This window comes from Haliaeetus albicilla, chromosome 2 (assembly GCF_947461875.1).
Source record: "Haliaeetus albicilla chromosome 2, bHalAlb1.1, whole genome shotgun sequence".
Lineage (NCBI taxonomy): Eukaryota > Metazoa > Chordata > Aves > Accipitriformes > Accipitridae > Haliaeetus > Haliaeetus albicilla.
Genome location: NC_091484.1, coordinates 16,944,158 through 16,968,615, shown reverse-complemented (window position 1 = coordinate 16,968,615; position 24,458 = coordinate 16,944,158). Strand labels below are relative to the sequence as shown.

The 24,458-nt window shown below is 39.2% G+C and overlaps 2 protein-coding genes across 4 annotated transcripts in view; both read right to left on the bottom strand.

Annotated features, from left to right (window-relative positions):
• Positions 1-3,366: 3,366 nt before the first annotated feature.
• Positions 3,367-9,021, bottom strand: DYNLRB1 (dynein light chain roadblock-type 1). 2 transcript variants are annotated; one of them, XM_069807692.1, is made up of 4 exons: positions 8,927-9,021; positions 5,935-6,010; positions 5,012-5,185; positions 3,367-3,890 (listed from the first exon to the last, which is right to left on the bottom strand). In XM_069807692.1, exons 1-4 carry the CDS (start codon positions 8,927-8,929, stop codon positions 3,847-3,849), a joined length of 297 nt encoding a protein of 98 aa, XP_069663793.1. In that variant the 5' UTR covers positions 8,930-9,021; the 3' UTR covers positions 3,367-3,846. The 2 variants fall into 2 exon arrangements, with proteins under 2 accessions (XP_069663793.1, XP_069663801.1); XM_069807700.1 differs by having other exon boundaries at positions 5,018-5,185; positions 8,927-9,020.
• A 2,425-nt stretch (positions 9,022-11,446) lies between these two features.
• Positions 11,447-24,458, bottom strand: part of ITCH (itchy E3 ubiquitin protein ligase) — a 66,215-nt gene continuing 53,203 nt past the window's right edge. For both annotated transcript variants that reach the window (XM_069807656.1, XM_069807666.1), the window contains exons 17-24: positions 24,200-24,359; positions 23,783-23,916; positions 19,764-19,904; positions 17,832-17,952; positions 16,973-17,077; positions 16,052-16,148; positions 15,594-15,666; positions 11,447-14,915 (exon numbers count right to left, since the gene is read on the bottom strand). In XM_069807656.1, coding sequence (XP_069663757.1) covers positions 14,816-14,915; positions 15,594-15,666; positions 16,052-16,148; positions 16,973-17,077; positions 17,832-17,952; positions 19,764-19,904; positions 23,783-23,916; positions 24,200-24,359 — 931 coding nt within the window. In that variant the 3' untranslated portion in view covers positions 11,447-14,815. The remainder of the gene's footprint in view (positions 14,916-15,593; positions 15,667-16,051; positions 16,149-16,972; positions 17,078-17,831; positions 17,953-19,763; positions 19,905-23,782; positions 23,917-24,199; positions 24,360-24,458) is intronic.

Sequence of the window (24,458 nt, the reverse complement as noted above, 5' to 3'; positions counted from 1 at the left end):
CTGCCACAGCTTTTCCTACAGATTATACTGGTTCAAGGAGCTGCTGTAGCTCTACTAACCTAAGGCCAGCCTGTATTGGTGTAACTATCTATGCCAGACTTTCATTGCCTTCATATGTAGCTATACATAACAAAAGTGCTAAGAAAAGATCAAACATAAACGTCCTGTATGTAAAGAGGAGCGCTGCACAACCAGAGCTGAGCTATCTCAGGCAGACGAAGAGTTGCCTGGGAGGGTGCTGGAGCAAACATGAGCTGGAGCAACTTAAAAGAGCTGCTGTAAGACCCATAGAAGATGAGTTTCTACAAGCCTAGCTTCTGCAGTATTAATATGTTATCATGTCCGTTCCTCTGCCAGAGACTTATCTCAAGAGCAGAGTCAGCACAAGAGAGCGCATCCTTCGGCCTCAAGTGCTGCTGTTGACAGCCCAGAGCCATACCTCAAACTTCCTTTCCTTAGCATGATAATGCATTAGGGTCTGTTTCCCACATCTCAGCAGCAAATGCTTCCTCTGCCTTCAGAGAGGGATCCACGAAAACTGACTTCTCCAAGACAGCAAATTAGGCCAGTCTCCAGCCACCATACAAAGCAGCTCTAAGGCACAGATTGCAAAGGTTATTCCAGCCCTCCTTTGAACCACCTCGTCGTGCTTTCTGGCTAGAAAAAAAGACTAGAACCATAATGCTTATTTTGCCATTCTTCCTCAATTTGACAATAATTTTATCATACGAATGAGTAGGCCCAGACTCAGCAAACACAGGACAAGAAGCAGAACTTCATCCCATCTCTTTCTTGACCCTCTTTAAGTTAACTAAGGAAAAGTGAAACCCTCCCCTAACTTGCATACTGAGCAATTGCTTCTGGTCAGATCTCTGTGACTCTCTAATGCTCCTGATCCGAGTAAGACACTTTTTCTCCACGGTAAGTATCTAAATGGAAGTTGTTGTTCTTCAGCTTCATCCAGCCCTCCCCCTTTTAAAAAAAAAAAAAAAAGTGAGTTAACTTTGAATGCTAGTGTAAAGGTAGCACTAGCACGGCATAAGCAAGGCCCTGCCCTGAGCAGATGGATTTGACAAGCTCCTCCAGACTCCAAAACCAGCTTCTTCAAGACCACTTTATTCAAATTCCTGAGTATATTTCAGGTCAGACTGCTAACAGTCCTTGAAAAAACCCAAACAAACCCAAAACACCCCCCCCCCCCCGAATCAACCCCCAACCCCCCTCCAAACCCCCAAACAATCAGCATATAGCAGGAACTCAGTCATTTCACTGCACATTTATGGTCTCAACACAATGCAGAAAATGGGCATGATCTTTGTTTTGCAACAGGGTTGTTTATTACAGCTTGTTTAAAGAAAAAAACACCTCAACATTCTCTGTCCCAAAGTCAGATATGACACAAAACCACTGGTAGAATACCTATCCTAAAGGAAGTGTCCAAAAGAATGCTGTACACTAAAGAAATCCTACACTGTTCAAAAGAGTAACACTGACACCTACTAGGGAAAGCCAAAATATGTAAGCAGGTCACCACTTCCAAGGAAACGATTTCTCTGCCTATGAACAACAAAAGATAGAAGAAATAACCGAAGTCACATTTTTCTTCTGCCTCGCTTCACTATTCAGCGATTATCCAGAGACTTCAGCTTGCTGGAGATCATTTTTTTGGAGACAGCACTCAATTAAATTATGACAGATCACATGCATTATATAAGCTGCTGTGTATCAGGAACTACTCCAAACACAGAGCATGATTTCAGACCCTATTCATTGGTTTGATGGTGTGGCTTAAACCAAGATTCAGTAATAAAAGGGCCAGTGAATACATGCTATGTGAGTTACCTGTCAGTTTTCTACAACTAGGAGATGGATGTTTACATCAGTCACTTCTTGGCACAAAATGCGATCCCAGGGCTACACCAGCTTAGTGTAGTCAGACATATGCTGATGGGAGAAACAGTTCATAAACTAAGTAACAGCCAACACTGAGTCACGTTGACAGCTGAGATACCCAAAATACTGCAAAGCACCCTCACCCAGATGCTGCAGGACTGAGCACAGATCTCAAAAAGCATTTCTGAACTTCATGGTCATAAACACTACCTAAAAAATTAGACACAGTCTATAAATTAATGCCCAAGTCTGAACATGCGCAGAAAACAAATGCTGAGCATACAGTTTATCTTAGCTGTTTGAGTCACCACATATCCATCCCATCACTTTGTGCTCTGAAATCCAGAAAAGCATCCAAGTCAGCACCGACATTTTTACTAAAGACTCCAAAACTGCACTGCGGCCAATTGCCTGAAATACCTCCTAACCTGCTGAGATTATCCAAAAACTCTTAGTCCGTTCCTCGGTATAGAACTGGACAGGTAGCACGTGTTCCTACTACTCCATGTAATTTTGAAAGAGCAGGGCTAAACATGGGTTATTCTCTTCTGCTAGCAGAGATACATGAGTCAGGAGTGATCCCTCACCAGCACAAGAAACAGCATCCCCTAATAAAACTACAGGTATTCAATCAAAGTTCTTTCTTTAATTGCACACTATGTTTCATGCCTGTAGGCTGTGCCTCTTTGCTCAGGTGCACACTGGGAGAAATTCCTTTTCAGGCTGGTAAAACACTTCTATCACAAGCAGTCTGAGGCCAGACATGTGAAGAGGCTGAAGCACAAGCAGGCAGCTACACTACCTGCAAGACCCCCCTTCTCTGTGGGACAAATGAGATTGGGGAAGGAACCAGGCTCTCTGAACATCGCTCCGTGCTGTAGCAGTTAGCTGTATTGAGCTACCTGAGTATGCAACGAAAATGCAGTGCAAGCCAATATGCATCATTTCTGAATCTGGGCTATGGCATTCTGCACATCACTAAGACTCTTCAGTACAAGCCAGAGTTGTGTCTGTCACACACGTCACAAACATCTTCAATGCAGACAGTCTGCACAAATTCTTGAGCTCTGCATGCAATTAAAAGGCTCTTCCAAGACTACAAAAATAACCCCTTTATTATTTTGGAGGAACCAGATGACCTTTTTTGTCCTTAACAGCCATCAATAAAAAATTACTAAAGGAGGATACCAGATCAAATTGGCTGCTGAACTGTGATAGTACGAGAGCTCCAACAGGCAGTCTTGATGGCCTTACTTAGCCACAGCACTTCTCTGTCTGAAGAAGTGGTAGGAAAATGCTCTAACATAGGAGGCAATTATAAGTACATTGCACATGCACTTAGACTAAATCTTGTTTAGAGAAAGCAACAGAAGAGTAAAAATAGTCCTAGGATGGTTCTGTTTTTTGAAGAAAAAAAATCAATCATGAGAATAATTAAAATCTTCAGAAGGAAAACACATAAGACAAAAACAGTCACTGATGACACTTTTTAATTTGATATGGTCAGACTTTTTCAAAGTAACTTGTAAAACCAACAGAGTAAGACACAACTAGAGGATAGGCAAGTTTCATATTTACAGTCATTGAAAAGCAGTAGTGTAAAAGCATATCTCAGATAGTGGTGACAGAAGCATGGAAACATACAAAGAATAATCTTTTTTAGAACATTATTAGAATTTTATTATATTACCTTCTTAACTATTAAAAGAATCTGTTGGATTTTTTACTGCCTGATTCTAATTCACCAACTCCTCCTCGAAACGACTTGTGATAAAAAAAAAAAAAAGCGCCACTTTTTCTGTTTGTAAACAACAAAAACACCTGGTTTTGTTTTTCCAGACATTATTGAAGTGGCACAACAGAAATAACACTAATGCTCTATTCTTTACCATTAAATTAAAAAAAAAAAACAGTTGGGCAAAGGGAAAAAAACCCCAGACCAAGTCAGCGTAATCATTCAGTTGGGTTCTGGATGACAATCAGGAAGTAGTCTTTATCTGGAGGAAAAAAAAAAGAAATTATTCTTTCATTGCTGGTGTTTGTTCACAGCAACAATAAATTTCAGCATTTTTTCATATCTCACTGATACACTGTGGGAACTAGAGTTCTGACATTCATTCTCAATGAGCAAAAGAGGCTTGGCATGTCAGATCACTTATAATTTTTATGAGTCTTACTGAGAAAAAGTAAGAAAAAAAAGTAAGAAAAAGTAAGTTTCAGCTTTAGAAACTGCATGCTCCCAAGCCAATTGAATTTAATCCAGCTTGTGCCTAGGAAATAATAGTAACTGGCACATGCAATGATGGAATCAAAATAGGTGGTACAAGACAGTGATTTCCCTTATCTCACAGGCAGACTGCTGGGCTGCAGCTGTATTTTTTCTGGAGCAATGCTTACTCCTCTCTTTTCATCCTTCATATGGAAATTAGAGAGTGCCTCAGCATAAACCCCAGAGCCTGTCTTAAGATGTGCCTTGACCAGTCCTTGCAGAGCAGTCTACTGCAGCCTCTCCATCAGCACAATCCCACCATGGAGCCAATGCAGTATGAAGGCACAAAGCTGAGTTCCTGCCACATTAGTGAACTGTACCCATCCCATTGCTTCCTGTTTCATAATTTGCTGAAATACTGAAGATGTGTCCTGAAAAGAAGGTTGCTGCTGCTATATGCTATGACTCATGATTACAGCTACAATATGCTCTATTACTTTTCTCTGAACTGGAAAATCTGTTAGACTGTTTTGCTTTATCACTTAGTCTACAGTTCTGAACTGAAATTGCTCTCAAAACATATTCCTTTCCAACTCTTGCGGTTTTATACTGAAAAACACAAAACATGAGAGGTTGCAACACGGTCTCGAACACTATTTAACACTTTCTACTTTGATCAACATGAAATGAAGAAAGTGACTTCCCACATTCAAACATGAAAAAGCAAACTTAGGTCAGTGACAAAAGCTTTCAACTCTGATGAAAGCAAAACAGCTTCTTGGAAAATAAGAGATTATACAATATGAGAAAAAGCAGCCGGCAGAACTCTTCTCTCAGGCTGACACAGTGTCAATCTCATGAGAAAAGAATTCTGCTGGATTTGCTGATGCCTGCTTTCACACCACTCACTTTTACCTGGTGCAACCATGATTTCATTTTTCTTGGAGCGGATCCGCAGGAATGTGAGGTCATTCTGGGGATCAATGTCTCGCACAGTGCTCCTTGCCTTCATGATGAAGCTGTGCATGAGGCCCGCATACTGAATCGTTGTAGAGTTGTCCATAGTACTTTTGATAGGAATACCTGCAAGAAACAGGGGACAGCAAGGGTCAGTGACATAACTCCAGAACTAACCCTGCCTTGGGCATCATTAGGTCCAGCTGGGGTGGCTATTTAACCTAAGCAGATGTTGTCACTACACCAGGCATTAGGAGTGTTCTTTTTAAAGGCTTAGAAGAACATGAACAGAAATAAGATGTGGAAAGGCTAAGATCTGGAACCACAGGTGTAGGTGAGAAGAACTGTTTACCTCTAGTAGCATCAGTGCTTTTCCTTTCCCTTTATTTGTGGGGTTTTTTTTATGAGATAAATAGTAACAAAAATAAATATCTGTGGGGAGACAGGAAATACCAATGTTTCAATCTTGTTCTCCTGACTGGGGACAGCTTTTCCTTTCAGAAAGGCTCCTGAACATCACAGTTAAACAATATTCAAGTAAGCTGGGCTGGGATTAGTGTTGATTATAGAGGACATCAGCTGCTGCATAAAGGCTTTGACAGAACACAGGCTCAAACACTGGCATAACTCAAATATTTCTAAGCTTTTGCAATTTATTTTGATTTATTTCCTAAAATAATAAAGTGAGCTTGCAGAACAGCAGAAATAGGAACCCAATTTTCTCTTATTGCCTAACTATTGTCCATCTGCTTTGGCGACAGGAAAACCTTTGCTAAAGACAGACTGTAATCTAAATGCAAGTAGTACAATCAGCGGTCCTTAAAGTGCATGTTTAGAATAAGTTATATCTCAGAAAACCGAGACTGACACAGTACCTTCAGAATTAACAACAATGATTCCCTGCACTCCTTTTTGGCTCTGAATTCGCTTCAGTGTTTCTTCCACCTCAGCCTGCAAACAGAGAAAGCACAAATCAATAGAAGATTTCAGACGTTACTTGCCTTCCACCAAAGCTTTGAAATAATGTGTCTGAAAATAAAGCCGCACAAAGATGATTCAAACAAATACTACCTACACCATTCTGTACAGCAAAGCGTCTGTACTTTGGTACTACCTTTTCTGCATGACCTTTTCACTTGTTTTCTATCTGTCTTCACTCTTCACTCATTTGTGATTATAATCTTGTGGAAACCTGGAACTCCCCTCTAATCTTTCCCTCTCTCCTCCTCCCCAACCCTCCCGCAACCTCACGCATCAGTTCCTTACTGTAGGCTTGCAACCAGAAGCCTGCTTCATCAGACTGCTACAATTTAAGTGTCAAGCAAAAATCGTGTATGAAAATATACATGGAATTTATGAAAAACATAGAAAAATATACATTCTGGTTGCAAAACTACCTTCCCTTATATCAAATGAATGCTAAGAGCAATTACAAATAAGAAAAGTCAGGGGAAAAACAATGAATAAATGCTATTTGTTTATAATTACAAATCCTGCTGGGATAGCTACAAGATTATAACCACTAACAATAATTTAGAGCTTTGCAAAATCAACTTAAAAAAAAGGAAAAATAAAAACTGAAGGCCTAGGCAGCAGTCCCTTTTCCTTCTCTGTAAAAACCACCATCAACAGAAGAGCTTTCAAACCCTTCTGCACAACTTCCTTTGCTACAAGACATCAATCAAAATTTAGCTACAGGTTTTCTAAAACCTCAGCACCTGAGCTGCTTTCCACAGCTGGGTGAATATTTGGCATTTTTTATTCCCACTAAAGGAAACAGAGACATGCAGCATCTTTCAGATCCTGCAAGACAGAGTCCCACAGAAATGGTCTAGGAGGGAAGACAGGAATCACCTTAACTCAGGAAAGGTGAGACCTACATGGGGCATTTGGCCAAGACAGCTGTGTTTCTTGGGCACTGTGAGTAACCCTCTCTCCACTTCCACCCAGCAGCAAAGGAGCACAGTCATGTTATAAGCCTTGTTCCCTGGGAAGAGGGCTTCTCCCAACAAAACAACATAGCCTCCACCTCAGAACTACTAGCAAACTTCCTGCAGAGTGCTGTTAGTTTAAGTAGCTTGGAGTAACACAAACTATTGCAGGTAAGAGATGATACCACCTGAGTTTGTCTTTATGAAGCAGAGGTTTTCTGTCTTACTCAGCATAGAAAAATTCACTCATTTCAACAAAACTCCTGATTATTTTTGAATGCTGGATTATTTTCAAGTGGAAGACAAGGGAAGGGAAACAAAGAACAAACTACAGGGTGTACAAATGCTGAGAGAAATATGGCGGCATACTGTTAAATCCGAAATAATTTCCTGACTTCTTACTAGCAGTATTTAAGTCCTGATTCATTAAATATTTTCTTTCATTGGACCTTAACAAACCTATTTGTATGCAAAGAAGCATCCACAGAGAATGATACTGATTTTTAATTCTTCTAACAGCCAACAGATAATCTAACACACAAGGTGGAATGATCTGCTCTAACTGTTCACTGCTCTTGACGTAGGAAGGTATTGCTCCTCCTGTTCTTACTCCCTGACATGCACATACCACTTCACACACACTAGCTATGGTGCTTGTCCAACACCCCTGCAAACCAGTTCAACTCACCAGACTAGCAAAAATATTACTGAGAAAAAATTTAAGTTTAACTTGTGAAACAAACAAAAACTGTCTTAATAAAGGGTTGAATAACTACAAGAAACAGTATATGGAGGAGAGATGCACTCTAGAAAAGGAGGGAGGAGAGATGCACTCTAGAAAAGGAGAGTAAATACTCCCCCATCACCCATCTGCTCTTATATAACCTTTGTTGTATGTACAACAGTAGCCTTTATCTTCCTGTTTTCATGTAGAAAGCTTTAACTCCTGGGTTTGCCTAAAAAATATGTCTTATTAGACCATTTCAATTTTCCACCTACAACTTAGGTCAGTAATTATTTCTTTAGAAGTTTTTCCACATATTTTGATCCCCAATTTCATGAATGTGTGTGTGCTAGCCAACAATACATTTGAATGGGAAGCAACCTTCAATGCAATTACAACAAAATAAACACGTTCCAGGTTCCACAGGATATTAAACAGCCAGATGTCTTAAGCAGTCTTTTTTCCTGATTGCTTTCTGCTTCAGGAGTTGTAACCCGGTAGCCATAAGAAATGCAAAGATTTTCCTCTCAACGTATCTTCAGCCTGCCATCCCACGGCATTATTTCAGTGCTTGACAGAGTTAACTGAAGGTTTATGGGAACGATACGCTTTCCACCGCAATGATTTTGGGACAGAAGCCCACGGCCAGCACTGCCGGGCAGGCTGGGCTCAGCTGTCACGGTGAACCCCCCCGTGACAAAGCAGGGGCCTCCCGAGCTGCCCGACTCGGCCGCTGCCCTGTGAAACACCGGCGAGCCGCAGGAGACCAGAAACCTCCCGGCACAACACCGACTCAACAAGAAAGGGCCAGACCCGCGCGTTCCCAGCACAGAAACCGAGCCCCAGGCAGACTGGGGGGGGGGGGGGGGAATTGAGAGACACCGGAGAGACATCAAACAACTGCCCACAGCTGGGTCCCGCTTCTACTCAGTGCAGGGCACCGGCCGGCCCGGACATCCGCCCGGGCGGGGGCAGCCCCCCTGGCCGAGGGGGTCCGAGGACCGGTCCTCTCCGCCTCGGTCTGCGGGCGCTGGCGGTAGCGCCAACAGGCCGGAGCCCCCGGGGGCCGGGCGAGAGAGGCGGCACGGGGCCCCCCGGGCCTGGCCACGGGGCAGCGCCGGACGGGAAGGGACGCCCCGGCCCCGGGGGGGTGACACGACCCCGCTCCCGCCAGCCCGGGCAGACCCCAGCGCCCGCCGCGGCCTCACCCACCATCTCGAGCCGCCGCCGCCGCCGCCTCTCCGCCCAGTCACGGCACCGCGCGCATGCGCCTCCCGCTCCGCCAATCCGCGGGGAGGAGCGGCGGGCCGGCCGTCACGACGTAGGCCCTGCCCTGGAAGCACTTGTCTCAACGGCGGGGCGGAGAGGGGAGCCGAATGGCGGCGTTTCCGCGGTAAAGCCCCGCCCGGATCGCCTCAGGGCCCGGCGGGGGCGGGTCCCGGGCGACCGTTGCGGGCGGGGAGCCGTCGCTTGGCGGCCGTCGGGTCCTTGATCTCGCGTAAAGGCCTTTGGTCTAAACCCTCACAACTTTACCCCTCAAAGAGTTGACACACACCGCCGGTGCGCGAGGCGCCGGGCAGAGCGGGGATGGTCAGTCCAGGCCCCACTGCCGCGGACAGGCATCGCGCCCCCCTAAAACTGCCGGGCTGGTGGGAACCTACCTGCCGCGGCCCCTAGGAAGTGAGGTGAGGCGGTAAGGGTGTCTGCTGCCAGTATGGGAAAGGTAAACGCTCAGCCCACTTACATAGGGCCATGTCCTGTATTCTGAAGGCAAAACGAAGTAACCCACTCATGCACCGTATCAGACACAGCCCTAGCTGGTGTTACACAATAGCAGCAGTTAGTACTTTCCCCCTTTCAACTGGAATCCAGGCTCTGCTTGATTTCAGTGCTGCTTTTTTCAGCACTACCCCTGTGCAAGCAGAAAACTGCCATTCAGCTAACACTCAGCTCCTCTCAACAGTTACAGAAAGCAGGTGTTTGTTGGGTAAAAAGTAGAAGCGTGACCTCATAAAGTATTTTTTGTTTTTTTTTCCAAGATACTCTGAAAACCAGCATTTGACATAGCAGATAAGCTCACTGGTCCTTCAAATCTGGCAGGGACTACCTTCTGCTCAGAGAAAACAAGATTTCTCCAACAAGCCCTGTCATTTTTGCACTACTGTAGAGCTGATAGGTTGAGAGTGGACATGAGATAGGCACCTTCGAGATCAGGAACAAATCCTTCTTTAGGATTCAAGAGATGCTGCTATTTTCTCGTCTAGTGGATATTTACAGCTCTGCAACCTAATTAATTTAAATTCTAATCTTGCTTACCAGTCCAGCAGTAAGTTTTAAAGCTTGCTTACAGAAAGTCATTCTACCATAGATTGTTTCCACTTCTAGTCCTACCAACGATGACAAGATTTGGTCAATAGGTAAGCAGTGCAGAGCTGCTATTAGAGACCTAAACCAAACAAGGTTTTGTTTAAACTAAACAAGTACTCCCATCTTGCCAACTACAAACCCATCAATAACCCCAACCAGGACTGGTACAGACATTAGCAGCAGCATCACAGAACAAAATAGTGAGGAACTAATGCAATGGTGCAACTGAGGTGTACATTTATCATACCATACATTTACCGTGCATTGCATTGTGATTCTGTTTTAGCTCTTTCCCCCCCCCCCCCCAAACTTCAGATATACGTGAAATATCCTCATAGCTGTACTAACTTAAAACTACCCAAAGCAGTGTCAAATTTTGGGTTTACACAACTTACTAGCATGCTTTTAAGTGATCTCATCCAAATTATGGAGGAAGCAACTCAAAACTAACCTCCCCTGCTGCAGAAAAAAGGCAGTTATTATTGCATATATTTACTTGGCATAGAAAAGCATATGTGGGATTTGCTGCTACTAACAAAATTGTAATAACCGAGCCTGCGTGAACATCTGGGAAAATATGCAGAGTGAAAACCCAGTGGGAATGTCTGCAGCAAGGAAGATTACCCTCAGTGGAGGATGATCAGTTTAGGGAACATTTGAACAAACTGCATGCAAACAAGTTCATGAGACCTGATGGGATGTACCTGTGAGCGCTGAGGGAGCTGGCCAATGTCATTGTAAAGCTGATCCCAATTATCTTTGAAAGGTTGAGGCAATCAGGGGAGGTTCCTGATCACAGAAAGAAAGTAAATAACCGCTTCTCCTTTCAAGGAGGAGGATTAGGGTAACTACAAGGCTGGTCAGTCTCATCTGAGCTTTTTTCCCCTCCTTCCTGTCACACTGTCATTCCTAAACAGAAAACACAAACTTGCACAGTCATACCTCATTTTTGTTTTCACCACAAATGAGGTGAAAACCATTTTGTTATCACCACAATAGTGGTACAAGAAAATGTTAAAGCTGTGGCTCCTGCAGAACCTTTCTCCAGACCATCTCCCTCAGAGTACCACCACTAACAGACCAGCAGCCTCACTGTCTCGTTGGGGCAGCATCCCCAGCACTAAAAATTCAGGAATTGTTGTGTTTGCAGTTTCTAACCAGTCACAAAGACAGCTGTGTCTGAAATCTCCTAATGAAGTTCCAATGCAAACAACAATAGCAGAAGAGGTCTCAGGAAAGAAACGTTCCTAAAGAACTTTGCTAGATGGACAACTTCAGACAGCCTAACCCCTCACCCCCCAAAAAGCAGACAGACAATTTATTTGCACATGGATGCTTCGTAACACAGAAGAATAACGACAAAACTACCAGCTCTTTAAGTAGTTTTATAAAAGTATTTGACTTACTGAGATACTGTTACAGTTACCTGAGTATTTGAAATTACAATGCAAGGAAATTTCAACAATGAATTTCAGTACAGTATTTTACAATCCAGTGCTGCTGATCCCAGTTTATATACGAGTTCACTAGAGCACATATACACAAACAGTGATTCTTGAAGAAAATTAAAAGAGACCACAAAAAGGGGGCTGGAGATACCAATATAACAGAGCAAGCTGAGATTACAAATCCAGTGCAGCATGTAATAAAAATGCAAAAAAACCAAAAAAAAAACCCCAAGCTTTTTTTTTGTTTTACTTTTCTCAGAATAATAAAAAAAGCTTTTTTTTTTTTTAAAACACCAGCAACTGGATTAAAAAAAATGAAATTCCATACTAGATCAGATGAAGACATGATGCATTTACTGTGCATTTTATTAGTATATTAACATTTCCTGAGCTACACAGAACAATAAGGCTTTGTTAATTCTTAGATCAGTGGCTCAGCATTTAATTTTCTCATGTCATTCTCATAAGGCAAAATTCTAACTAAAAGGTATTTTAATAGTTGAAAACTAGGATCAATTGACAGTTGCGTATGAATATACATTTGTGACATACTATGAATTTATGCAGCTTGGGTTGCTAAATAATTTGAAGTAGTGGGAGACAAATTCATTAATCTCTGCTGAAAATCTTACTTGGAAGTCCAATTCATAAAAACCTATTATCTGGGATACAAGATGATGTGGGCTCATCCACATGTTGTTTTCACCAGATCCCTATAAAGAACAGAAAAGTGCACCAGTGGCTTACATTAATTCCTTTTTATTTCTACACAACACACTGTAAAAAATTAACAATTTGTTAGCATTCACAATGCTGACAAAGTAAAATGCCTAAGTAATCTTAACCTCTGACTTCAGAAACATTGCCAATTTAACACAGTAAAGTTGCTTTGGATTTTTTATATTTTGGCCAAATCCAATGTTTCACAGATTATTCCCCCCCCCCCCTTCTTTATTTGCAACATTTTAAAATCATATCTGGTGCTTGGGATATCCAGCCCCCTTTCCCCCATCCTAATACAGCAGAAGAGACATATAAACATGCCATTTAAATTAAAGAAAGAAAAATGGAATAAGTGGAATCCCGGACTGCAAAAATATATACAAGCATTTACCTTTTTCCTGAACTAAACATTTCAACCATAAAAATATTAAACAGCCATACCCTATAGAACTAGGGCTAAGGCTATTTCAATTATAACTATTCTTTATTTTAAAAATATAGGGCTGAAAGCCTTTTGGGTGATATTTATACATTAACAATAGTTCTACGTTCCCTACATGAATCATAAAGCATTATGCAGAACACAGACTATTTTTCATAGCTTAATCTTGCATTATCTTGCTTAATTTAATCTCTCTTGTAAATATGTTAGATAACTACATTTCATTGTAAGAATTAATATAAACAGAAAATATTTATAAGGCTTTTTTCTCCTCATGAGCTGTATGCTGTAATATATCCATCAAATGCTTTGAAGTTGGCAGATTTTCCTCCTAGTAAAACCATGAAGTCAGGTTAGTTCTCACCATCAATGAAACTGTAAAAGAGGGTCATTTCTGCATCATCAGAAACTTTTCCTTGCCTTTCTTAGAATATGCATGACAAAAGAGCTATTCACTCTAAAGTCTAACCATTCTGCCTTCCAATAAGCATTTATCACTTTGTATGACCCCAAAAAACTCTTGAAGTCAGTTAAAAACTGTAGTGTCTTGGTTCTTCTTAGGCCTGAATCAGTTTTTCCCTCTTATAGTTTAGACAGAAGGGACAGCAGGAAACAAATATTCTTTTCAAGACTGGAAGTTCAGTTCTACAGTTTCCCACTGTCCTGTTTCAGCTCCAGTATCTAGAAGCCTCTTAAAAACAGCTCCTGTCCCAATGCTTTGAGCTGCAGTTATGCTTTACTATGTGCTACACGCTATTTCAAGTGTCACGTCTCTTACTATGGCTAACAGCTCATCTCATTGAAGTTTGCTTTGCTCCCTTCAGATAGGGCAAGAGCTGACCATACCCAAAAAGTGCATTCAGTCTAAAGGAGCAGTAAAATGCAAAATGTTATTGTAAACCAGAAGAGAATTGAATATGAACAGATTCTAAAAGGAAGTAAAAGATCTTATTAATACAATAGGAACTCACTACAAAAGTTACTAGCTCTAAGCAGCTTAGGGTGAATTAGCTTAGAAACCTCCCCAAAAAACTTTAGTTTCAGTCTTTATAGAACTATTTACTGATGCTCCAGCTTTTACAAAATCTGTAATCCATGTCTGAACTTTCTAATCCTCTTAGCCTTAGCCAGTATCACATATCAGTTCATCAGCAAAAATAAGTATTATCATTTTCTGAATCCAGTTGTTTTGTACCTCTTCCTGAGAGCCCAATATTGTCTTCAGAGCAAACTGGCTGCAACATTGAAGAATAACACTGAGAATAATGTCTGTTAACACTTTTGACAAGAAACATCAGTCTGCAAACGGGAATCTAAATGGAATCAGTGCAATCCCAGGTGGTCTTGTCTTTTGCAAAACTAGTGAAGTACCACAGTGTTAAGATTGATTTAAAAGTTAAATGTGTTACACAGAAAAAGATCAGAATTCTTCTGAGGGCACACAGAAATGTTCCAACAACTTTGGGTGGGTGTCTGTTTTGCTGAAATTAGCAGGATTGGGAAAAAACAAAGCAAAGCTATGCCCTGGATTTGTGCCACAGTTTGACATCCCCTTAACAGCAGCTTGAATCCAGCTGGCATGTGAGCAGATTCCAAGCAGGGAAAAAACAGTCTGGCCACACTTGAGTTAGAAAAAAGGGGCTTAAGCAATGAATTTGCTCACAGTACACAGAGGATGGTTACAAGCTGGCTCTAATAACCCTGCTGTAAAGAGGCTTATGATGATGCTGCAGCATTGCAGCTACCAATGAACTTCCCAGTGCATCAGTAGCAAAAAATGCTACTAAAAAGGAAAGACAAAACTATTGTTAAAAATCTGTCAGTCATTAAGGACACATTCTAATTAATGAATGGTAAAACAAAGCAGAGCCCAAAGCTGTATTAAACCTCTACTTAGGTCATATTTCATTTGTAGCCATATCTGCTTATTTGATTTCTGAAAGTGCTCAGTAGAAATCCAGAGTTAATGTGGATAAAACCTCAGGATAACATCCATTTACTTACACATTAGTATTGTTAAATAAATCCAAGTCAAGTCTACTTTACAATGAAGTGTGCAACAAGCAGAAGTGAAGAACATACATCATGTTGAGTTCACATTCTTCAAGGTGCATATTTTAGCTATTCTTGCCCAAATCCTTCTGTTTCTTCAATTGCGAACAACAGCTTTTCCTTCAACTGCTCGTAATTCTTATAGGGTGGAAGGTCTAAGCGATTGAAACTGAAAATAAAGAAGAAACTTAAGTACTGAAAAATAATTAAACCATCACCAAAAAAAAATCCATTATGATTATGGGTAATTAAACTTTTTGCTGTGTAGATGGATACCTGGATTTATACCCTGTGAAGAGCTGACTACTGACAAAAAATTATATATTTCTAAGAGCAAAAGTTAGAGTTCAAGTGCTTGAACAGTGATAGTTTTCTAGAAATGTAGTGTACTAGGTAAGAAGTTTCACTAACTTTGCCTAGTTGTTAACTAGAGTCATCATTCACATTTGAAGTTTTAAATTTGTGTGGTTTACTAAACACTAATACACCTGAGGAACTGAGTATAAGCTACCTTTTCTTTAGGGAAGGGAGAGTGAATGTGGCTACTTCACTATCAAGATGCAATGTAGTGATATCAACCCCAAATTCTTTAGACAATACTGTTTATTACTTTAAATTTTCAGTAATACACAAATCCATGGAATTTACAATGGAATCTACTCCATGCCACAAGAGTTTTTCAAAAGTGTAGCTATTATTCAACAACAAAGTTTATTGGTATAACTTGGAGTTTGCTTTCACACAGTCTCAACCATTTAAATATATTACCCATTTACTAAAATCTCCAAGTACATTGTTGTCAGCAAAACCAGAACAACAGTAATACTCTGATTTGTTACATACTCACCAGGTATGACTTCTAGGTAACCAGTTTTCCTTTCCAACTTTTTCAATACAAAATTTTTGGGGTCCATTGCTCCCTGTAATAAATGCAAATAAACAAGGCATAGATCTAGCTATCTTTGTAATCAGTAGGTAATGCATTACAACTGAAGTATGAAAGGCTTAAACACAAGATTATCATTACTTGCACAGAAAAAAAGACATTTGTCTTTCACTATGTAACACTGTCTAGATCAAGGTATGCCTGTGGTGAAATGCATAAATTCGAAGAGATTTTGAAACTCAATACAACAGATGTAAACATTCCCTCATCTCTTTTTCCATCATAGCTCAAGTATATGCAGAACTTACAAAATAGCATTCAATATAAAATTCATTTAAAATGTCCATAAATGTAAAACTTGATTCTTTTAAAAAAAACCCCAATTTATCTAATGCATTAAAGGGATTATTAATGCATACCCATGAGGTCAGCAAATCCTCCCACTGGTAATCTGCATGTTCCAGTAACAAACTGCAAGAGCCTCATTCTCTTCTCATTATCTATTTCTTTCACAAACTGAAAAATAGTAATTCAAATAAACATTTGGGTATAGATTTGATATTCAGATTTTCACATCATCATCATCTTTAGATTAACAAATTACATGACTGTTACTAATAGCTGGATGCCCTGGTTTTGGCTGGGATAGAGTTAATTTTCTTTCTAGTAGCTGGTACAGTGTTATGTTTTGGGTTCAGTGTGAGAATAATGCTGATAACACACTGATGTTTTCAGTTGTTGCTAAGCACTGTTTATACTAAGTCAAGGATTTTTCAGCTTCTCAGGCCCAGCCAGCAGGAAGGCTGGAGGGGCACAAGTTGGGAGGGGACACGGCCAGGGCGGCTGACCCAAACTGGCCAAAGGGATATTCCATACCATGTGATGTTGTGCCCAGTATATAAACTAAGGGGAGCTGGCCAGGGGCGGGGGGGAGGGATCGCTGCTTAGGAACTAACTGGGCATCGGTCGGCAAGTGGTGAGCAATTGCACTGTGCATCACTTGTTTTGTATATTCCAATCCCTTTATTATTATTGTCATTTTATTATAATTATCATCATTATTATTTTCTTCCTTTCTGTCCTATTAAACTGTTCTTATCTCAACCCATGAGTTTTACTTTTTTTCAATTCTCTCCCCCATTCCACTGGGTGGGGAGGAGTGAGCAAGCAGCTGCGTGGTGCTTAGTTGCTGGCTGGGGTTAAACCACAACACTGGATTAGTAGTAACAATTTATATTTACACACTACAGATCTGTTTGATAATTGTGACTATTGTTTACTAAGCTGTAGCTGTGCTCTGTAATTTCTGTTGGTCTGAGAATAAAACAAAGTCTACAAACCTGCCAGAACCATACTATCTGTCTGCTGGTCCTGGTATAGTGCCGGTAGATGGTATGCCTCTGCCAGTCATTCAAATCAATTTCTTGCATTCCACACAGAAGCACCTTTAGGGGAGAAAAAGGGAAATCAACCTGTGAGTACAAGTTATGACTTTTGTTCTATGACTTCCCACATGGCAAAATAGAACATCAACTGCACCCATACTTGGAAGCATCTGCAAAGACAGTATACTTGGTTTTTATTTTAAACTTTATTCAAAACTTCTACAACAAAAAATGATGACTGCTTATGAAGCGTATTTGGAGAGGCCACAAAATAGAAAGCATCTCTGTTATGAAAAATGGAATAATTGGTTGCATTTACACATTCAAGCCAGGAAGTTTATCATTGCCCAGCCATACAATTTTCCACTAGGAACAGGATGTTTTGGTTTTATGTTTTTATCTTTTAAAATTGAACAGATGCTTCAGAAAGTGTAAGTTTGAGAGATCAAAACCATCTAGAAACCTGGTCCAGTCTGTATGCGATCATCCATTGCATATCTGGTTTTATCTCCCTCTCTGTCAAGTTACTCATTCTTTGAACACCAGCAAATCAAATTGCTGAGCATTACAAAAGCAATTAGATAAGAAATTTCTACTGGCAGAATCTTAGCCTTTAGAAACACGTAAGTAGGCTGCAAAGAGGAAAGTGAAAGGAAACACACTAATCAAATACTACTCCATAAAGTTTCCCTCATATACCCTATAAAACTGAGTTGTCAGCCTTAGAGCGTCCTGCTCTTCAGACATAATGACTGGAGTTTAAGTATTTTATGAATAACAACCTGGATCTAGCAATAGCCAAACAATCCTTTACCTCCAGTTCCTTAGCATCAAAATACTGCAAATACTGTTGTGGCAGAATTTCATTAAAGCCTTCAAAGAAAGCCTGTGTCTGCTCCTCAACACCTCGGGAAAGTCTCCATTCTGCTACTAGCCTGTAAAAGAAGATACAGAAAGATAATTTAAATGGCCTGTGCTAACCCAAGTCCACATCTTTGTTAGCCTATTTTGAGATGAACTGTAAGCTAGGTTAAAAAAAAAATTTAAAAAATGGAAAGTCTGGAAAGTTCTGGGGATAGAGCATTGTATAATTTTATTAGTAACCTGTACTCTGTGCAAACAATTTTGTTTTTTAAGTTAAAACCCTGTGTTTCCAACCATTCTGCTAGAGAAAGTATTTTAGACTCAAAGAGGAGGCAGCGTCTATTCACTGATTAAAGAGAGCACAGCAGTCCCTAAATATTTCAAGAAAGAAAAAAATGCAGAGCTATATTTGTCTAATATTCTCCCCAGAAATCTCAGTCATTATCCATGAAAAGGTAAAAACTAGGTCAAGTTGTACTGGTGAAGATAAGTAGGACTGCTAGCTTACCAAGAAACGACTATGTCCATTTGGAAAGTTCCATATTTGTTTCTGTTAATCATGAAACTTTGCTCTGTGGCAGAAATTCCACTCTCCATTAATAAAAAGGTGAAAAGCAGGCAGGAGACCCGAAGAACCTGAACCCAGGGAGAAGCAGATATTATGCTGAATTCAAGCCTAACCTGTCAGGAGAACTGGAGTCTAAAGGAGAGATGGCTATTTTCTGATTTCAATCCTAGAAGCTTTGGGGACTTAAAGCAGGACTGAGTAAGACAAAAGAATATGAGTGAAACTGGAATCTGAGCTCTCCCTGGGTTCCTAGAAACTAGAAGAGAATGGTTTTCTGCAGATCCTCCCCATTTGCAACCCCAATATTAATACTTTGCAAAACTGCAAAATGCCAGTATGTTTCTTCTGCAAATACTACCTTCTCTGTGAACCACTGAAATGTCTTCAGAATACTAATGTGATGAAAACAAAATCCACTCCCTTCTCCCTCACCCCTTCCTGTGAAAGAAGTCTTCACAGAACACTTCATGAGAGGAAAATTCTGCTGTGGTCCAGTTTATTTTGTGCCTGCAATGTGTGTGACTTTTTTTTTTTTTTTTTTTGCAAGCACATCCTCCAAGCTTATACATTGAAGTTCACACCTTAAAGCAGAGCTTATGTACTGTTGCACATTGAGGAAGAAGGGGATATTTCAGGACAAAGCAGGTCACTGTTTACATTTTTATTCTTTAATTGCTCTTAGGCTCCTTCCCTCTAACCTATTGCTTTAAAACATTCTGGTACTGCAAACATAACCCTTCATTTATTCATTTATTCACAGTTCAACTTATTACAGCATTCATAACACTGTTCTGTTACAAATGCCAAGACCTAATTATAACATAAGACCAGTTCAGATAAAACTAGTAGTGATCTGAAGTATCTTTAAAAAATAAGAATCATCACAAAAGCATCAAAAAATGTTCTTAAGTTTAAAAAAACCTCAAACATAAATGGCTGGGTAGAGTATCAGCAGGCTATAAAGCAATATAATTCCAATAATAAACACATGTAATGAACGATTTCATGAAATACCTGACATTCACATTTGTTGTCATGATGCTCTGCTAAACTTAAATATCTCTAGGAAAAAGGTGGACCTTCTACTAACTGTAATCTTTGGGAAAAGTGGATTTTAGAAACTTATTTCTATCAATAGTCTTCTTTCAAATAGGATATCCATACAATTGCCACTTGTTGCCAACATCAGCAATTACTCAGAGACAGAATTTCAACAATACTTCAGATTACATAGTTGACAATCTTTTCTTGCTAGAACTAAAGAAAGAAAATGATGGGGATAAGAGTACTTTAAAATCTTCCATTTATTCTTACCTAATGTATTCTTCTTTGTTTTCTTCTGTGACCAGAATGTTGCTACCATTTGGCTTCAAATCATGGCTTTTGATTTCACCTAGAATTTCTTTATCAACTGAGAAAAACATTTCCAAGCCACATTCTTCAATATCATTCTCTCTGTAAGGAGAAAATAAAAAATAGTTTTAAATAACCGTGTTGAGACCTTGTACTCAGTAGAGGAGATGGTTATGAAGAACCTTAAGAAAAAAAGGTTTGGAGCTAAATAATCAAGATAAGGAAATGTTCCTTACACAATAATTATGGTTTTTCAAGAAGTACTGACTCATTTTACTAATATGCATACATGAATTGTATTCCCGATCAGAAATTTTTGATCAGTAGTACCCTTAAAGTTACCAGTCACAAGGCTGACAAACTACCTGCTGACTATGATCTGCGGAATGTCTATGGAATACAGGAACTTTTCAAGTAATGACATTTTTGCATATTTCGTTGCATGATTGCTTCTTCTAACAGGTAACGCAAGGACTCTGTTAAAACATAGCTGTCATTTTGTCAGACAATAGCAGATAAGAAGCAACTAAGCAAGACTTTGCATGCTTAATCAATTATCTTCAACTCCAGTATATTTATGGACTATCTTGTAAGCATATACTAAAATGTCCCAAGCTCCTAAGTTAACAAAGTACAATTACTCCTGCTAAAGAGGAATTCTTTTAAAAATTTCAACATAGAAAGAATCTGTAGCCAATAAACATTGCTCAAATAAACTCTATTCTCTTTATAGGTGTTAAGAGCCAGGAGAATAACAGGTACAACCCTGTAATTTATATGTTGATAAAGTGCTTCTGTAAAGTGAAGAATCACCTGCATACGCAGAAGTTTTGATGACCATTTTCCCCCCAAATAAAGTGCAAAATCAAGATATTTGTCCTGAACTGTAACACAGAAATGTCAGTCTTGAAAACATCGCTGTGGTTTACCTAGCACCATGATGCAACAGTGCTTCTGAACTTGATCTTTCCAAAATACATGCTATTGCATGAAATCTCAGATAAGGAGGGAAGGCTTCAGATGGATGGATGATGAAATAAAATAACCTCTTCCTTTTAAAATGAAAGATACCTGCTCTAGCTCAGTTTGAGCAGAAAGGTTTGACTAGATGACCTCTAGAGGTCCCCTTCCAAACTCAATGAGTCTGTGAAATTTTCAAAATTGTGGGACTGAGAAAAATGGCCACCTGATAGGAGAAGGACCAAGAAATTAAAAGCTACTGAAAGCTTCTTGGAAAGTTATAAAATTTGGTTTTTTGGTGAGGAACAAAATTATGTCCACCCTGACAGACGTGACTTTTTTCCCCTACAAATTTGCAGTCATTTCCTTAGAGGATAACTTCATCAGCACTACAGATAAGCAGGCTCAACTATACTAAACTTTAAGTTTGGGTGTCTGTACTTAACGGTCACTGTGCACCCCTCAGAGGACTGAAGTTTTTTTCTCCAGAGTTTTCATATCCTTAACTGTTTTTTCAAAAGGGCAAAGCCTTTCATGGACTCCAACCTAGAAGATTTCTTTATCACTTCAGAAATTGCTACTGGTATTTGGGTCATATTTGCTCTAGAGACAGCATTCAGAAAAGTTCTTGTTACAGCCTTAAGCTTCCTTATTGCTTTCTTCTGTGGTAAAAAAAAAACAAACCCAAACCACAATCCAACAAAAAAACCAAACACTGACTGCAGAATAATAAAAGCGTATGTAGCCAGAACAGCTTAGTCATTTGATACCCTCATATACAGAGTGAGATGTAAGAGTTGTTCTTGACAGCAAATTCTGAGTTTTCTAGTTCCTTACTACAGATGCAGGCTTCTCCTGTCTTTGACAAAATCTTTCATTAAGGACTGCCGGTACCCAAGAATTCAGTCTTGGAAGTTTCACACCAACAATCCACTGGGTGGTATCTGGCAACACTGCATACTCTGAATTAAAATGAGGAGAAAAAGTAGTTTGTGATGTCTATGACAAGTCCCCATTTACTGCCATAGACAAGTAGCCTAATATTGACATCCAGAAGCCTCTGTGCTCTCTTTTAGACCATTATAAATTACATATGCACCAAAAGAACCATACATAGAATAAATGTAACACTCTCAAGCAGCACTGAAAGACATTGCAATTATTGGGTGTTACAAAGAAAACCCATTGCTTTCAAATGTGAAAAGTGGCCATCTTATGTGCACTGCACACACAAATGCAAAGATGCAACTATGTCTACATATAATGGCTTAAAACCCCCACCCTTTTACTCTAGACTTTCCACAAAATATTAACAGATTGATACTGTTCATAAGGTAAATGTTACATGTGCAACTCGTTACAATTTAGTCAGAAGATCATTCACCAGTAATAGCTTCCCCCACAATTTAATGTAAATTTCTTCCCGATAACTTTCATTTTCTTGTATCATATTTGCTTGGTCTCTAAAACTCGATAAGCCACAAGATGATAAAAAAGTGCCCTTATTTAAAAAAAACAAACAAAACCCCGTACATTTTCTAACTACAGAACAGATAACAGGATTCCTTAATTACAGAAATTCAGACTTACAGCTTCGAGACCTTTTCTTCCCTTTCAGGTCTCAGTTTCATGGCATCTTTACTCAAATAGCAACTATTTTAAGTTTTCCTAATGGAGTATTAACTTGCTACACCTTTTAGCAGCACACACATTGAGTACAGAAAATACTACTCTCTGAAAACCAAATAAAAATTCCTATCTCAATTTGTAAACATCTCATAAAGCTGCTTTCCCCCGCCTCGTTATTTAAGATAATGCTTCCAAGATTCGTCACTACAGAAGATTACAATCTTGTCTTTTATATTTATTTCTGAATTTTAAAAACCAATCTATACCCACACCTTTTATGAATTTCTCAAATAATTTGTAAAACTATTCTGGTTTTGTATAATTCTTTAGTAAAACATTTTATCTCTCTAGTTACATAAAAAAAAGACTCATTTTTTCTGCTAAATTGTTTCTACTATAGCTGAAGAAAAAAATTTTAAATGAACTTGTCTTTTTGTCTTTCCTTTGTAATTTTTTTTTTTTAACTTTTGGGAAAGGAAAATCACCTGTGTTACTGAAACAAATGGTGCACATCAACCATGGACTACAACATCCTGGAGTCCTGCTATCATAAAATAAGTACAGAATTACAATGCTTTAGATCTAAGGATTTTTTAAAATTATTTCTTAAAATATTTTTAACACATAATTCCAAAATAATTATGGTCTACAAACTCCAGATCCTTATTACTTGCTGCCCTCTGGAGAGGAATCTGCAAAGGAGGGGAGAAGGAAGACTCAAAAAGAGCATGAATGTAGAATAGACAGATGACTGACAATGCATACATGGAAGGCTATACGTAGGAATGGTCTTGAATCATTCAGCTTGGAGCAAAAAAACAAGGACAGCTAGAAGAATGCATGAGCATTAACTTCTTTAAAGCATGAAATCTTCAATATTAACCTTGAAGTCAAATTTCAGGTATGACTAACAGAAGAGTTTTGTGGTTGGAAATAATAAACTAAATTTGTTAACTTCACGTTATTGTAGCACTAAACTTTTTATGTTTTCCAACTAAACCAGGTACTAGAGAAACATTGAGTGGATTTTTGCTGATTTCTTTTTATCAGTTATCTGAAAAGTTTCAGTGGAATTTACTCAAGCCATTTTATTTGTAACAGTGTTCAAGACTACCACATCTGTATAATGTCTAGCTAGATTTATTAAACAACAGCAAAAATGGAATACAAGATGCTGCGTAGAATATTCAATGAACCAGAAAGGCTTTTGCATTATCAAATTATTATTTGTGTATCTAAAATTACAGTAAAAATTCCAGTACTGCTCTGCAATTGATGTATTATACTTCCCAGTGGGGTTTTTAGTAATAAATTTACACCTACTTCCTGACATAAGTGAAAACCACAAACATTGTATTGCTATTTCAAGAACAAAATCAAGTCAAACTCACTTTACCCAGATGAGAGAGTTGTAAAACTCTGGGTCAACAGATTCTAAATCCTTGAGTCCTACTGGCTTGTTTAGGATACGTTTATAGAACGGCAGAGAGAAACCAGTGTCAATGAATTTCCCATGGAACAAAGCCTGAAGAACATGAAAACAGACAAAATAATGCAAAGGATGATTGAATACTTAATATGACAACATTCTGTACTCTGTACCAATGAAATCTGACAGCCAAAGAATTAAAACAACCTGGAATATCATGACTGCTAATATGCTGAATTAATTTATACCAACAGTAGTTACATCCAAACACCTGGTAATAGTTTCAACTCAAAAATGAATTGTTTAATTATCCATCTGATGGTACAATATTTATTTATAGGAAAATTACATGACAACCTTTTTCTACTTTTGAACTTACCATGGCAATGAATCTTCCAATAAATCGGAAGTATTTCAGATGGTCTGGATTAATATAAGAGGCTGGGTTTATCTGTAAGCAGTAGTTATCTTTCCCTGCATATTCAAACAGGCAATACATTGGGTTCAAAACTTCATGTGACAATAGAAAGAACCATTCCCTGGAATCACACAAACAATAAACACACATTTCAAAATAAATTCAATTAGAAATTACTTTAGCTAACTCATGTTGACTTAGGAACTTGTTGGCACATGGG

Coding starts and splice junctions, on each gene's coding strand:
- DYNLRB1 (XM_069807692.1), bottom strand. Junction 5,186..5,934: donor CATTGTTGTTAATTCTGAAG/GTACTGTGTCAG, acceptor TGTTTCTTGCAG/GTATTCCTATCAAAAGTACT. Junction 3,891..5,011: donor CATGGTTGCACCAGGTAAAA/GTGAGTGGTGTG, acceptor TTTTTCCTCCAG/ATAAAGACTACTTCCTGATT.